This window comes from Balearica regulorum, chromosome 28, assembly GCF_011004875.1.
Source record: "Balearica regulorum gibbericeps isolate bBalReg1 chromosome 28, bBalReg1.pri, whole genome shotgun sequence".
In the NCBI taxonomy this organism is placed as follows: Eukaryota; Metazoa; Chordata; class Aves; order Gruiformes; family Gruidae; genus Balearica; species Balearica regulorum.
Window position 1 is genome coordinate 2377257 of NC_046211.1, and position 12040 is coordinate 2389296.

Below are 12040 nucleotides of genomic sequence, written 5' to 3' on the forward strand. Positions count from 1 at the left end.
GAAAAGCAACGCCTGGAGTTGAGCACCTCGCGATGGAAACGTGTAGTTTGGTTCGTTTAAAAGTTTATTCCTTTTATCAAATCTCTTTTCAGAGGATTTCATGACTGTACATATAAGATATGAATAAATTACTCAACAGTAACTTTATTCTGGTCATTCAAATACTCAAAATGGGCTCTGCAAAGTACTAAAACATCCAGGGAACTAAACTAGAAATCAGGTTATTTTAAAATATCCTAAGAAAAGACTTCATTCATGGGGGTTGGTTTGCTCGTTTTTAACAGGTAACGTGGGAGAAAAACAACCTCTTGGGAGTTTTTCTAAATGGAATAACAAATATTAGCTGGTTTAGCTGCGGTTACAACAAATATAACCCTTCGTGGCGGGAACGTAAGTTAAATAACCAGCCCGGCTCTCTGTTCCCTTCGGCATCACGGACTTTGGTGAACAACAAACTCAGCGAGGCCACAGAGATTTGGCCAAAGATACGCGGATCTGGCCAGCAAGGCTGTGCATGATTTGTGGTCGTATCGCTTAGACCTAACACCTTTAACGAAAAGAAAGATTCCATTTTAAAAAGTTAAGGCCGGACACAGTCTCCTCTTCCCAGCCAGGAGGGTAAAGTTAACACTTAATTGAAACAGAATTGATACAAACAAGCTGGAAAAAAAATAAAATAAAATGTACAGTTGGCAGCTTTCATCTGCTCAGAGGAAATACTGCTCCTTCCCTTGCCGAGCTCGCTGCCAGCCACACCGCACCGTGCCGTGCATGCTTGGGTCAGCAAGCCTGGAGAGCAGCCTGGTACCACGCCGTAGCCTTGGGTCAGGGGAAAGAAGGGAGAAAAAGGAAGAGAAACGTACATACACGCAGCGATCACGTCTATCCAAAAGCCCTCAGCAGCCTCGTGCTGGGCGAAAGATCCTCACTGGTTTTTGTGCGTTCCACGCTCAGGGCGTTTTCACCTCTATTGCAAGCTCTGACCTGTAAAGGAGTTTCCCCTCAGCACAATTCAAGACATACAGGCTGGCAGAGCTGAGAACAAAAACACTAACTTAACCACACTTCAAAAAAAAAAAAAAAAAACCCAACAAAAACAGATTATAAAAATCATTTGCATGAAAGGAGCACTGGGTTTACTCGGACAGGAGTAAGCAGCCATGAGGATCTCTCAAATAAAAGGACAAAAAGAAAAAAGGCAGGCTTGCTCTTGAAACTCACTGTCTTTTAGAAAGAAAAATTACACTCTCAACGCACAGCGAGTCCAAGAAAGGAGCAAAGTGGGAACTGGAAGTTTATTGAGAGTCTGCCTAAGGTTCCAGTGGCGAGGCTATGTTGGAGGAAGAGTAGGCCCCCGTACCTAGAGGACAAAAGCTCCAAGCCCTGCACCAGGCACCTCTCCTGCGGCTGCCTTGGGACGGCCATCAGTCGTACAAAACAGACTTGATTTGAACCTTCCACATCATCGTTTATAAGGAGGGAGGGGAAAGATTACAGGTTTCAGGACCAGTTTGCGTTGAACCTTTCTCCTGACAGGCAGGGGAGCGTAGTGTCCTCCTGCCCACCGAGCAGACCACGCTCTACACGGGGCCCGGTTGATCTCCAGAAGGTCAGGAGAAGTCTGACACAGGAGGTCACCTGGGACAACAGCCAAAAAGTGGGCCAGAGGTGTTAGAATCCGTATTTGGCTTGAGTCTGACGCCGGCTGAGCTTGTTTTCAGACCATGTGTTTTTCAGTTCCAGTTCTCTTTCCTTCGCCTGCAGAAATCAAGAGGATTAACATCAGGGGTGCTGCTCACCGCCTCAGTAGTATTTCACCCTCCTCTGCCCCTGCTGACTGGGATTACAGAACACTTCGGCCAGAAGCCTCGTTACAGGAGTCAGCACCGTTATCTTGACAGAGGCCCGAATTAATTGGGACGCACTGGCATTTCATTCATGCCAAAACACAGCTTCTCTCATAGGAAGGTCTCAGCAGCCGCCTACCAGCCGCACGGCAGCGGTGCAGAGGTAAGACAGGAAGCAGAGAGTCTCGTAACACACACGACCACGCACGCGCCGGAGCTGGGCGGGAGGGAAAGGGTGAAGCAAAGCAAAAAGCAAACTAGAAGCTCAGTGCCATGACACCCTCGGGGCCAAGGTGCTGCTGCTACGAGACTGTTTGGGCAGGCGGCGGCCAGGAGACTCCGGCAGCGCAGCCGCCTCTGTCCCCGTCCGAGCCGCTGTGGGTCTCGCCCGGGGCTCGGGGAGTTCTTAGTCGGGCTGAAAGAGCAGTCTGGTAGCCCTGCCTCGCAATTCTGCCTGCACACCGGAGGGAGGGCACTCACCTGATGGATCAGGTACGTGATCTGGTGTTTTCTCCTTTGCTGTCCTGTGGGCTGATCTCCTTTTTTCTAGAAAGCAAAAACGGGTGAACTGTTAAGCCAGTTCCTGACCCAGACAGGAGCTCACACAAAGCCTTTTCAAGAACCATTTGTTTCATATGAAATGGCTCTGGGCAGATCCATTAGGCTGAAGCAGTTCCTGGCTGGTCTTTACCACCTGCACGCTGGGACTGTGTTTTGAGAAGCTCTGCTGGTCTCTCATGTGTGATTATTTATACAACACGCAATGAGTGTCCCTGTCCCCTCACCCTGGTGACTGCATAGCATCTAATACAGCTGTGGCCGACACAGGAACTGAACTCCGAAGCCCCAGCCAGCACCCCTCCCTTCCTGCCCGTACCTTGCTGAACGACTTCATGGTCTTCTCCTCTGTCAAGGATTTGGTCAGCCACTGCTGGGCTCCACTCAGCTGATCGTCACCTTTGATATCCACAAAGTTGATCTCTTCCCTCCCTCGATTCCGCTTGCCTTGCAGACGTTTGAACTGAAAGAAAAGGAAAAAACCCAGAGTTACACGTCGCACGCCCACGCTAGCCTGAAACAAGTGAAGGTGGATGGGGTCTGAGCCTTCGCCCCAAGCATGGCATAGGCCACATCAACAAACATCTTTCCAACCAGGATATTTTTTCTTTAGGAGAATTGCGCATTGCTATAGATCATAATATCTTAAACTACTTTTCATGAAGGTTATAATTTCATTTCCCAAGCATTTAAAACAGCGTTTAGTCTTGCTTTTAGTCTCGCTCAGGAGAAGACCCTCAGACTCCCATGTCTCTCATTTTAAGTGCTAGGGAGGCACCGGAAGTTTTGCTGCCAACACATCCACCTCCTGTAACACAAATCCACCTCCAGAGCTAAGAGGCCCCTCGAAGGAAGCAAGCACCGGACAAGCAACTGTCTTCTGCAGCACTGACTGGCTCAGCTAACGAGGCTGGCGGCTTCTAGATTAGATCAACAGTGGGAAAGGGGGGTTTTAACCAGGTTTTGAGCCTTTTAAATAAGCAAGGAGATCACCACTGTGCTAGAGGATGCACTGCGAAGCAACAGCTTCGCCCTACGCATGTCGTCTGCCCTAGAAACCCCTCACGAGAATGAGACTGGGCTCGGTGGAAATCACAAACATCACCTAATTGACAAGCAAACCCATCTGGAGCAGCAGCCCGACAGACTGCTGGGAGGACACCGCACGTGTCCACGACACAGCGCTAGACCCCGCAAAGCACAGGTCCGTGGCTGCCCAAGCAGGTCCCTACATCCTGGCAGAGCTTAAACCCAAATTCCGCAGCGGGAGAAAGAGTAAAGTGCCAACCGCTTCGTCATCTATGAAGGAGGAGTCGGTGCTCATCTCCTGCGGCGGCGCCTGGGCTGGTTCCATCTCCTGGTAGTACCCGCCGCTGTAGTAATCCTGTCGGCAAAAGGAAAACCAGTTTGTGATGACAGCGAAACAAGATCGATCGTGGAGCAACCGTACACGAAGCCCCCCTGACGGAGCACTGAATCACATACCTCAGCCCCTGAGCTCCTGCTTTTGCACCTAGAGGGATTTCACACGGCCTCCGGGGAGCACAGTACGTTCCACGCGTACCTCCTCCCAGGGCTGACCGAAGTAGTCATTAATCACATCTCATTACTTTGGCACTACTGAAGAGTACCTGGCATTTTTTTTTTTCAGAGGTACTCAACAACAAATAATTTACTGAATTACTAGAAACAACCTGGCTTCAGACACCAGCTCTGGCGAGCCCTGATTCTGCACCCTGACAACAACGGGGGCAGTTGCACAGGGGTATTTTAAAATGAGTGCAGCTATTAAACATTTATCCCGCAAAGAGCATCTACAGCTCTCGTGCCAGAGGAATCCTGTTGCGCTAAGTGCTGTGGATCTCTGCTCCTTGCGTCCCAGCTAGCTCAGATGGGTTACATTCCCACAAGCTGCAGCCTGCTCCAGGAACTAATCCGGAGCTCCTCGTCCCAGATCCCTTTTCACACCTCCCAGACCGTGAACCCACCTGATAATATGCACCAGCCACGCCGGCCTCGCTGTAGGCAGGGAATTGGTTGTACGGCTGGCTGCCGTAGTCTTCTCCGGGTTTGGGCGCCCAGCTGTGCTGAGCACCGCTGGAGCCCGCACCCGTCTTGAACTCCAGAGGGGCGTTAGCAGCAGCGTCCTGGAATTGGGGCTCTGTCTCCGTCCCAGGCGGTGGGTCCTCTGACACCACCGCGCCAGAGTACATGTACGTCTCGGCACCCACGACGCTGGGCTCGCTCCTGTCAGACAAGGAGAAGTAGTTCTCTGGCTCGACCTCTTCATCGCTGTCGTCCTCTTCCTGCGTGATCTGCTTGGTTACCTGCAGGGCAGCGCTCTTCGCAGCAGCTTTGATAGCAGACGGAGAAGGAGTTGTGGGCACCGCTGGCTTGGACAGAGGCTTTGTTTTAGAAGAAGAGGTCGGGGCCTTAGTGGGCTTTGAGTCGGAAGTATTTTCTCCTGCTTTCCTCGAGAAAGCGTAGGGCAAAAGTAACCGATTGGTCTCTTTCACTGTCAAGTTTTTGGGTTGAGGAAGCAAAGCGGACAAACCAGAGCCCTCGCCGCGTCCCTGGTGCGTTTCGTGCAGGGCAAATAGTTCACAGAAATAAGAGAAATGAGTGAGGCTGTTCAGTTTTCCTGACTCCCTGCCAATTATCTCCTCCAAGTCTAACAACATTAATGGGTTTCCCATTGCTCAGCACAATTATTTGCTACTTCGAACACGCTGCAGGGCTTTCTTGCACAAAAGGCCAGTAGGATTTTGAAGGGAAATGTGGTACTTGCAAATATCTGCCAACTTCCCAAATTAATGCCTATTTTCCCAAGATTTAAATTTATGAAATTGCCCCCCCCCCCCCAAAAAAAAAAGGGACACCCCAGGGGATTTCAGGAATTTTATACACTAAAAGCGCTAATCAGAGTGGCTGATTTACAACAGCAGGAGCCCAAGATCTGTCACAAACACTTCTTTCCTGTGAAACTTGTTTCATCAAATACCCTAGGTATTTACCTGAAGAGTATTTTTCTTCTTTGCTGGTTCATCTTCCTCTGAATCTGACTGAGAAAGAAAAACAGAGCTTAGCACAACTTCAGATATTAAAATAAAAGAAAAAAAACCTCACCCATTATACAATTTATTAATTTTCAGGTTGAACCAGCCAAAGAATCACGGTAACGCAGATCTGGATTTAAAATCTGCCAAGAGCCAAGCTAAAAAGCAACAGTGGGATGAGGTCAAGCTCTTTTTCACAGTCTTGCTGATGCATCTATGTCAGGGCAAAGAGAGATAAAAACCTACCCTGGTTACTATTACAAGAGATAAATAAACTGTCCACAGTGAAAGCAGGACCACAGTACTTGCCACTATATTTAGAGATAGCTGAGTCTGCCGTCGTCTGGGCAGAGGCAGAAAAATAAGCAACATTCTGCTGTAAAACCTGAAGCTTTGCAAACAAGGCAGCATCACCTCTAAAAAAAAAAAAAAATTGTGTAAGAGCAATCTATCCACAGCCAAACTCCAACTTGAGCTCGTTTACACAACTTATGGAACAAAAAAAAAAAAAAAAAAAAAAAAAGGATTTGCCAACCCAAAATTCCAAATTTTCAAGGCAGCTTTTTAATGCTGCTCTAAAGCTCAGTGGGTGGGCAGAGAAACTCAGCTTTTACATATTTGGCTCCTGCCAGAAATCAGCATTTAGAGACTCAACAGCTCAAGCATTATTTTTTTTTTTTTAAATAAGTCACAGGAAAATAAACCTAAAGCAAGGCAAAGAACACAAGCTGCAGAGCATAAGGTCAGCGCTCTCTTTCAAAGCAACAGACAACAACGTTACGTTAATCGAGGGGAAGCACAAAACCACACAAAGCAAGGGAGTAAAAATTCACTGCGGGGATTAACAGGGAATTGTTCACAACAACACTGGAGTTGCTAAATATCCATTTCAAATTTGAGTAGAAAGTCTGGTCGTCTCTGGCAACAGAATAGGCCTTTAACATCTTTATCGTTTTATAGCTTTGCAGAGCACTTTAAAGAGATTACAGGAAACAAGGTCTTCTGCCAGTTTACTATCTAAATTATAAAAAAGGACAAAGACACAGAACATGCATAAATAAAGGCAAGTCAAGAGTTGCCATAAAACCCGCGTGTTGCATTTGGGAGAGAGGAGATAAAGCAGACTGTCCAGGAGCGTCTCCACAGGTGGAAACAAAAGGGATGGGAGGTATTTTAAGGAGAAAGAGGGAACAAACGAGGATGTCAGTCACAGGTGAAGGGACTTCCAGGAATCCCGAACGGGAACTGCTCGGACCAGCTCTGGTTTTAAGGTACTTTTTCTCCCTTCAGCATTCATTCACTCGCTTGACACTGATGACCTGCAGTATTTCAGTTCAAAGTCGATACACCGGAACATAGAGGGGGAGGTAAATGGGAGGAACAAACCCCCTTTCATTTGAGCTTATTTCAGTAACCATACAACCGGCAAGGAAGCGAAGAGCCCTAGCACTTGCTTGATTATGGAGTGCCTGTTCCAAAGCGCTGCAAGAAAGTGAGTAAGCAAAAAGTGGTTATGAGAGAATGGGACATTCCTCTCCGTCTGCCTAAAAGGTCACGCTGCGCATCCCACCACTCGGTGCTTGGGACCTGTGGCATGAGGAGCTCTGGCTCTGGGATTTGCCAAACTGGGCTGGTTATCGGCGAGCAGCAGTGTGGTTTAAGGACAGCCGGGAAGCCCGCATCCTCTCACCCGCTCTCCCCATGCCCCCACAGACCGCTCTTCCAGCAAAGCGAGACATGCTGACTTCGTTTCAGCTCCCCCAGGCTCAAGATGCTGGCAGACCACTATTAATTGATGCTGTTTATAAATCCATACAATCAAACCTCTTCCTCGAGCTACCTGTCCCCATGGAAATGACCCTAAGCTTCACAGTTCAACTCTTCCTACAGCCGGAGGCACTCACGTCTCACCAGAGCCAGCAACTGAGGCCAGACACAGCTGCAGCCACGGGATTGTCTACAACAGTACTGTCCCGGAGTGAAAGAGCAGAGGGGAGAGAAGGAAAGCTGATCAACAGACACCCGGGGGGGAAAAAAAAAAAAAAAAAAAAGAAAAGAAAGGAGGGCAGGGACTTGTCTTTCCCTGCTCTTGCACAGGGCTGTCTGTACTCAGCATTCAGGAGCCCCGTAAGGTACGGGGCACAAAAGCACAAGCTAAGAGGGAAATGATTACCTAAAAGTCTGGAGGACACCTGAAGCCTTTAGATAAATAAGCAATACATTGACAGGAAAAACCAGTGATTGCACAGCAAACAAAGGAAGAGACTTTTCTGGGATGCCCCCAAGCAAGGCCATACAGCTCCACCTCATCAACTCATTAACTTCAGTAATAAATAAGGGTGCAGATAATCTGGGTTTTGCTGTATTATGATTATAAATAAGGTTTCTATATCAGTTTAATTCTGCAAAGCGCTTTAGGATTAGGGCTGGCAGCCAGGACAAATCTCCCCATGGATGCCACAAGGATAGCACTGGGCAAGGTTTTGGTACCTTGCTATATTATGATGGGAGAGAGCAAGGAAAGAGACGCTGTGCTTTATGGGCAAACAAATCCACGGGGGGATTGCTCCAGGGAGAGGATTTCACGCACGAAGGCACTCCTGGGGGGGGGGGGGCGGGGGCCTGAGCGGGGCCCCCCCAGCAGAGCTGGTGGTTTGTTTCATACTCACATCTCCCTTGTGCAACTCAGGCGCCGTGATCCGCACCGGCTCTGTCCTCTTCTTTGGCTTGGGGAGGCTCAAATCCACCCCAGCCCCGGGCAGAGCAGCAGAGGCCGAGACAGGAGGGGGCAGGTTGAGGGTAGAGGCAGCGGTCGTGGTGGCTGCGTTCCTCGGGGGAGGCAGGAGGAGACCCCCCAGCCTGGTCTGCTCCCCGCTCCCGTTCCCGCTGGCAGCCGGCTCGGGCAGGCTGACGGCCGAGGCCTGGGCCGGGCTCATGCCCGGCGGAGGGGTGCTGAAGCCCCTCATGCCAGGCGGGGGGCCCATAAGGAACGGAGGGGGCGGCCCGCCGTGTGGCGGCGGCAGCAAGGGGAAGCCGCTGCCCAGCGGCTGGTGAGGCGGGGGCAGCGGGGGCATTACGGGGGCTTTGGGGGGAGGCAAGGCGGCGAAGAGCCCCCGGGCCGGGGGCTGCTGGGCTGCGGCAGGAGACGGAGCGGCGGCTTCCTCCTCCTCGCCCGCGGCCTCCTCCGCATCGCTCTCCTCTTCGCTGCTGGCATAGGCCACCAGGGACATGGCCCCCCGAGGAGGGCGGCCCTCCGCGGGCAGGAGCCGCTACGCGAGGCCGAGGATCCGCCCTCCCGGCTAGGCCGCGCCGCCGCCGCGCCTTCAGCGACCGTAGCGGGGAGGAAGGGGAGGACGGGGGCGAGGCTAAGCCACCATGGCGGCCCCACCCCCGCGCAGCGGTAAGGCCGCGGGCTCGGAGAGGCGGCGAGGCAGCCCAACGCCCGGCTCCGTGCCCGCCGCGCCGCGCTCCCAGATAATGGCTGCCGGCAGCGCCCCCCCGCTCCCCGCGCCTCAGCGCCGCCGGACTACAACTCCCGGCGTGCCCCGCGCGCCTCACCCCGCCCGTCTCCCAGCGCGCCCCGCCGCACGGCACCACGGGAAATGTAGTCTGCGCGGCCGCCCGGCCGCACCACCGCTCCCGGCGTGCCCCGGACCTGCCATGGCGGGGGAGAGGGGGCGGGAAGGTCTTGAGGAGCTGGGACGGGATGGGGAGGGGTTAGGGGCGAGGTTAGGCCTGGCCTAGTCTGACAAGGCCTGACCTGACCGGGCCAGGCCAGGCCTAGTCAGGCCCGGCCAGGCCCGGAGGTAAAGTGCGGCCTGACCCGGCTGGAGGCCGCGAGGGGCCCAGGCCTCCCCCCAAAACCTCCCTCGAAGGGCCGAGCTGTGGGCCCAGGAGGGGCTGGCTCGGTGCGGCCTGCTCCGAGTGATTCCTAAGGAGGGCTGCTGGGCGCAGGGGCGGCTGGAGGGGGCCTGCCCCAGCCCCCCTCTGCGGGGGAGAGCCGGGGGGGAGACAAGTGGGCGTCCCCCAGGCTTCGTGGGGCCTCTCCGGGGCCTGCTGTCAGCTCCCGCCTGCCCGGGTGTGATGGGCCCGAGTCCCCTCCCCGGGCCGCCTGCCCGGACTACAGCTCCCGGCGCTCCCCGCCGTCCTCCCCGGGCCGTTTCCCCGCCCCGCCCGGCAGGCCGCCTAGTTAATCGCCAAACCCAGCCGCGGAGCGGGGGACTACAGCTCCCGGCGTGCCCGGAGGAGCCGGCGGGTCCCCGGGCTGCTGTGTCACTGCAGGGGGACAGGGCGACGGGGGGCGGGCAGCTTTCTGCCAGCTAGCTACGTCCCTTCCTGCCTATTCATCCTTGCCTGCTTAATTTTAAGGCAGAAGCTGTGCCTAGACAATCCAGGTGGAAGGTTTTTCAGGAGAGAGGCAGAGATGGGAGTTATCTTTTGTAGCAGCCCTGGCCAGGATTCCCTTGCAGCTGGTTTATTCCTTTAGTGTTTCACAGACTTTAGGTTTGACTCCAGTGACCTCCTTCTGGCTTCTTCTGGCCTTAATAAGAAGAGAGCTGGGCTCTGAATTTGGGTCCCCAGCGCAAAGCCCAAGGAAGTAATTTGCCAAGCTGCTTGCAAAGTGCTACCGTAATTAAAATCAAGATAAATGAGAAGCGCACCCTGTAATGCAAGCCCTTTATCATTTCATATGGTGTGAAAACCCAACCAACGCGCCCTGTTCCACCCCTCCTGCCCTGTTCTGAAGGACTGACGAGTATTCAAAATAAGAATTGAGGCCTCTGGGAGCGAGGTGGAAGGGTGAGCGTGGGTTTCAGTAGCTGCGACACTTACAGGTATGGTTTTTTCCCCGCTCTTTACGCAGCCGAGACCTGTAAGGGCGAAGCTGAGCGATGCCAGCACAAGGACACTGAGGACGAGGAGGATGTTCCTGCGGCCACGGGGATGGTCTGGCTCGCAGAAGGTCCTGTCTGCATCAGCTTTTCTTTGTGGCAGCACAGAAACCCCTTTCCCCGGGACTGTAGGTCCATCAGAAACGGCGAGCTGTTGTCTCAGCTGCGACCCGTGCACACGTGCGGTGACTTGTAGAGCAAACCCCTTGTTGAGAGGGCCCGAACCCCGAAGGCTGTCACGGAGATGTTTAAGCCCCTTTTCTTTACAGCTCTACCCGCTTGCTCTCCAAACCGAAACGGAAAACAGCCACGGTATGACGGAAACGGGGAATTTTTAGCGGATCAGGCCCTTGGTGCCATCGCTTCCCCAGTAAAGCACCCCTTGGGCTGAAATCCTTGGGACACGTGATCTCCCCAACAGATTTTTTTGGTAAACGTTTGGTTCCGTTGAAAGGTAAAATCAGCGAGAAGCACTGAGCGAGCAGGTTAAACCACCCAGAGCTTTGATGCGAGGCAGTCCTCATCCTCTGCAGAGGAAAATCAACAATGACCCTGGCAGAGATAGGAGGGACCGAGTTTAAATGAGGTTCTGCTCTCGCTGTGTGGAAAGAGGGAGAAATCTTTGTTTCCCTTGCCCTTTGTCCATCTTCTCTGTTTAAGCTAGAGATTCCTCGGGCCTGGCTCTCACTCCTGGGCAGCAGGGTCCTGCTTTCAGCTGTGACCCCTCTGATTATTTATTTATGTTCTTTTGTGGCTCGTTAAGAGAAATTAAGCCAAGGAAAGCACATGAGGGATGGAAGGAAAAGAGTCCAGCCCAGGAACCCCGACTGCTGGGTCACGGTCGACGTTCTAGTCTCGCAAATGGCTTAATCTGTGCTTAATTTAATCACAGGTGTTTGGTTAGGCCAGGCCTGCACCCGTCGCGGCCAGGAGGACCCAGCCTCGCCTGGCACCGCGTCCCTGCTGGCGCCTGAGCCCCGTCACCTCGACGAGGAAATCCCCAGGGCCCGGAGCTTCGTCGGTTTTAGTCTGAAGCTGGGACGCGTTTAGTAGCAGCGCTGGGGGCGGAAGGAGACCGAGGTGACGATTTACTCATCTGGTGACTTAGTCACCCCCTAACCCCCACGCTGAGCCCGGCCGGGCGGCCCGAGCCTCCTCCCCAGACACGCAAAGATTTTCCTACGCTCTTAATTTCACGCGCCGTGAGTAATCCCGGTACCTCCGGCCCGGGCTTTGCAGAACGGGGTATTTCTGCAGAAAAACGCTTTGCCTGTTCCGCTTTAGGTGAAGCGGGGAGCGTGTCCGAGGCGGCCTGCTCAAAATGCTCCCGTTTATTTCTTTTCTTTCTGTTGAAAGGCTGGTTTCCCTCTCCTACGATACGTTCAGGCTGCAGCCAGGATGTGGAGTTTGGGGCAATGTCACTACGCTGGTTTTGCGGTGGTTTTACACCGGACCCCTCCATTCCCAGCGAGCCCACGGCTGGCCGTCCCTCTGATGTCACGTCGGGGTGGCCGTGTCAGGCTGCGTCCCTGTTCCTCGTGACACATCCGCGATCATGCCCCAAAATTGAGCTGGAGACATCCCCACCCCCCAAAGCCACCTGCAGCTGGATACGTTTTTATTATTAAAATTTTTTCCTGGTTTTTTTTTTTTTGGTTGGGTTTTTTGTTTTTTTTTTTTTTGTTTG

General features: G+C 53.0%; 1 protein-coding gene and 1 long non-coding RNA gene across 3 annotated transcripts; one reads left to right on the forward strand and one right to left on the reverse strand.

Moving 5' to 3' along the window:
- Positions 1 to 46: 46 nt before the first annotated feature.
- Positions 47 to 8981, reverse strand: PRCC (proline rich mitotic checkpoint control factor). 2 transcript variants are annotated; one of them, XM_075737515.1, is made up of 8 exons: positions 8131 to 8981; positions 5420 to 5467; positions 4394 to 4978; positions 3694 to 3789; positions 2725 to 2868; positions 2328 to 2393; positions 1639 to 1758; positions 47 to 984 (listed from the first exon to the last, which is right to left on the reverse strand). In XM_075737515.1, exons 1-7 carry the CDS (start codon positions 8689 to 8691, stop codon positions 1672 to 1674), a joined length of 1587 nt encoding a protein of 528 aa, XP_075593630.1. In that variant the 5' UTR covers positions 8692 to 8981; the 3' UTR covers positions 47 to 984; positions 1639 to 1671. The 2 variants fall into 2 exon arrangements, with proteins under 2 accessions (XP_075593630.1, XP_075593629.1); XM_075737514.1 differs by having other exon boundaries at positions 47 to 1758.
- Positions 8982 to 9377: 396 nt separating this feature from the next.
- LOC142598573 (uncharacterized) lies at positions 9378 to 11997 on the forward strand. Its single transcript, XR_012832685.1, has 2 exons — positions 9378 to 11433; positions 11710 to 11997. It is a non-coding gene; the product is annotated as an uncharacterized LOC142598573 (long non-coding RNA).
- Positions 11998 to 12040: the final 43 nt, after the last annotated feature.

Coding starts and splice junctions, on each gene's coding strand:
- PRCC (XM_075737515.1), bottom strand. CDS start 8,691: ATGTCCCTGGTGGCCTATGCCAGCAGCGAAGAGGAGAGCGATGCGGAG. Junction 4,979..5,419: donor AGAAGAAAAATACTCTTCAG/GTAAATACCTAG, acceptor GAAACGCACCAG/GGACGCGGCGAGGGCTCTGG. Junction 1,759..2,327: donor TCACGTACCTGATCCATCAG/GTGAGTGCCCTC, acceptor TGATTTCTGCAG/GCGAAGGAAAGAGAACTGGA.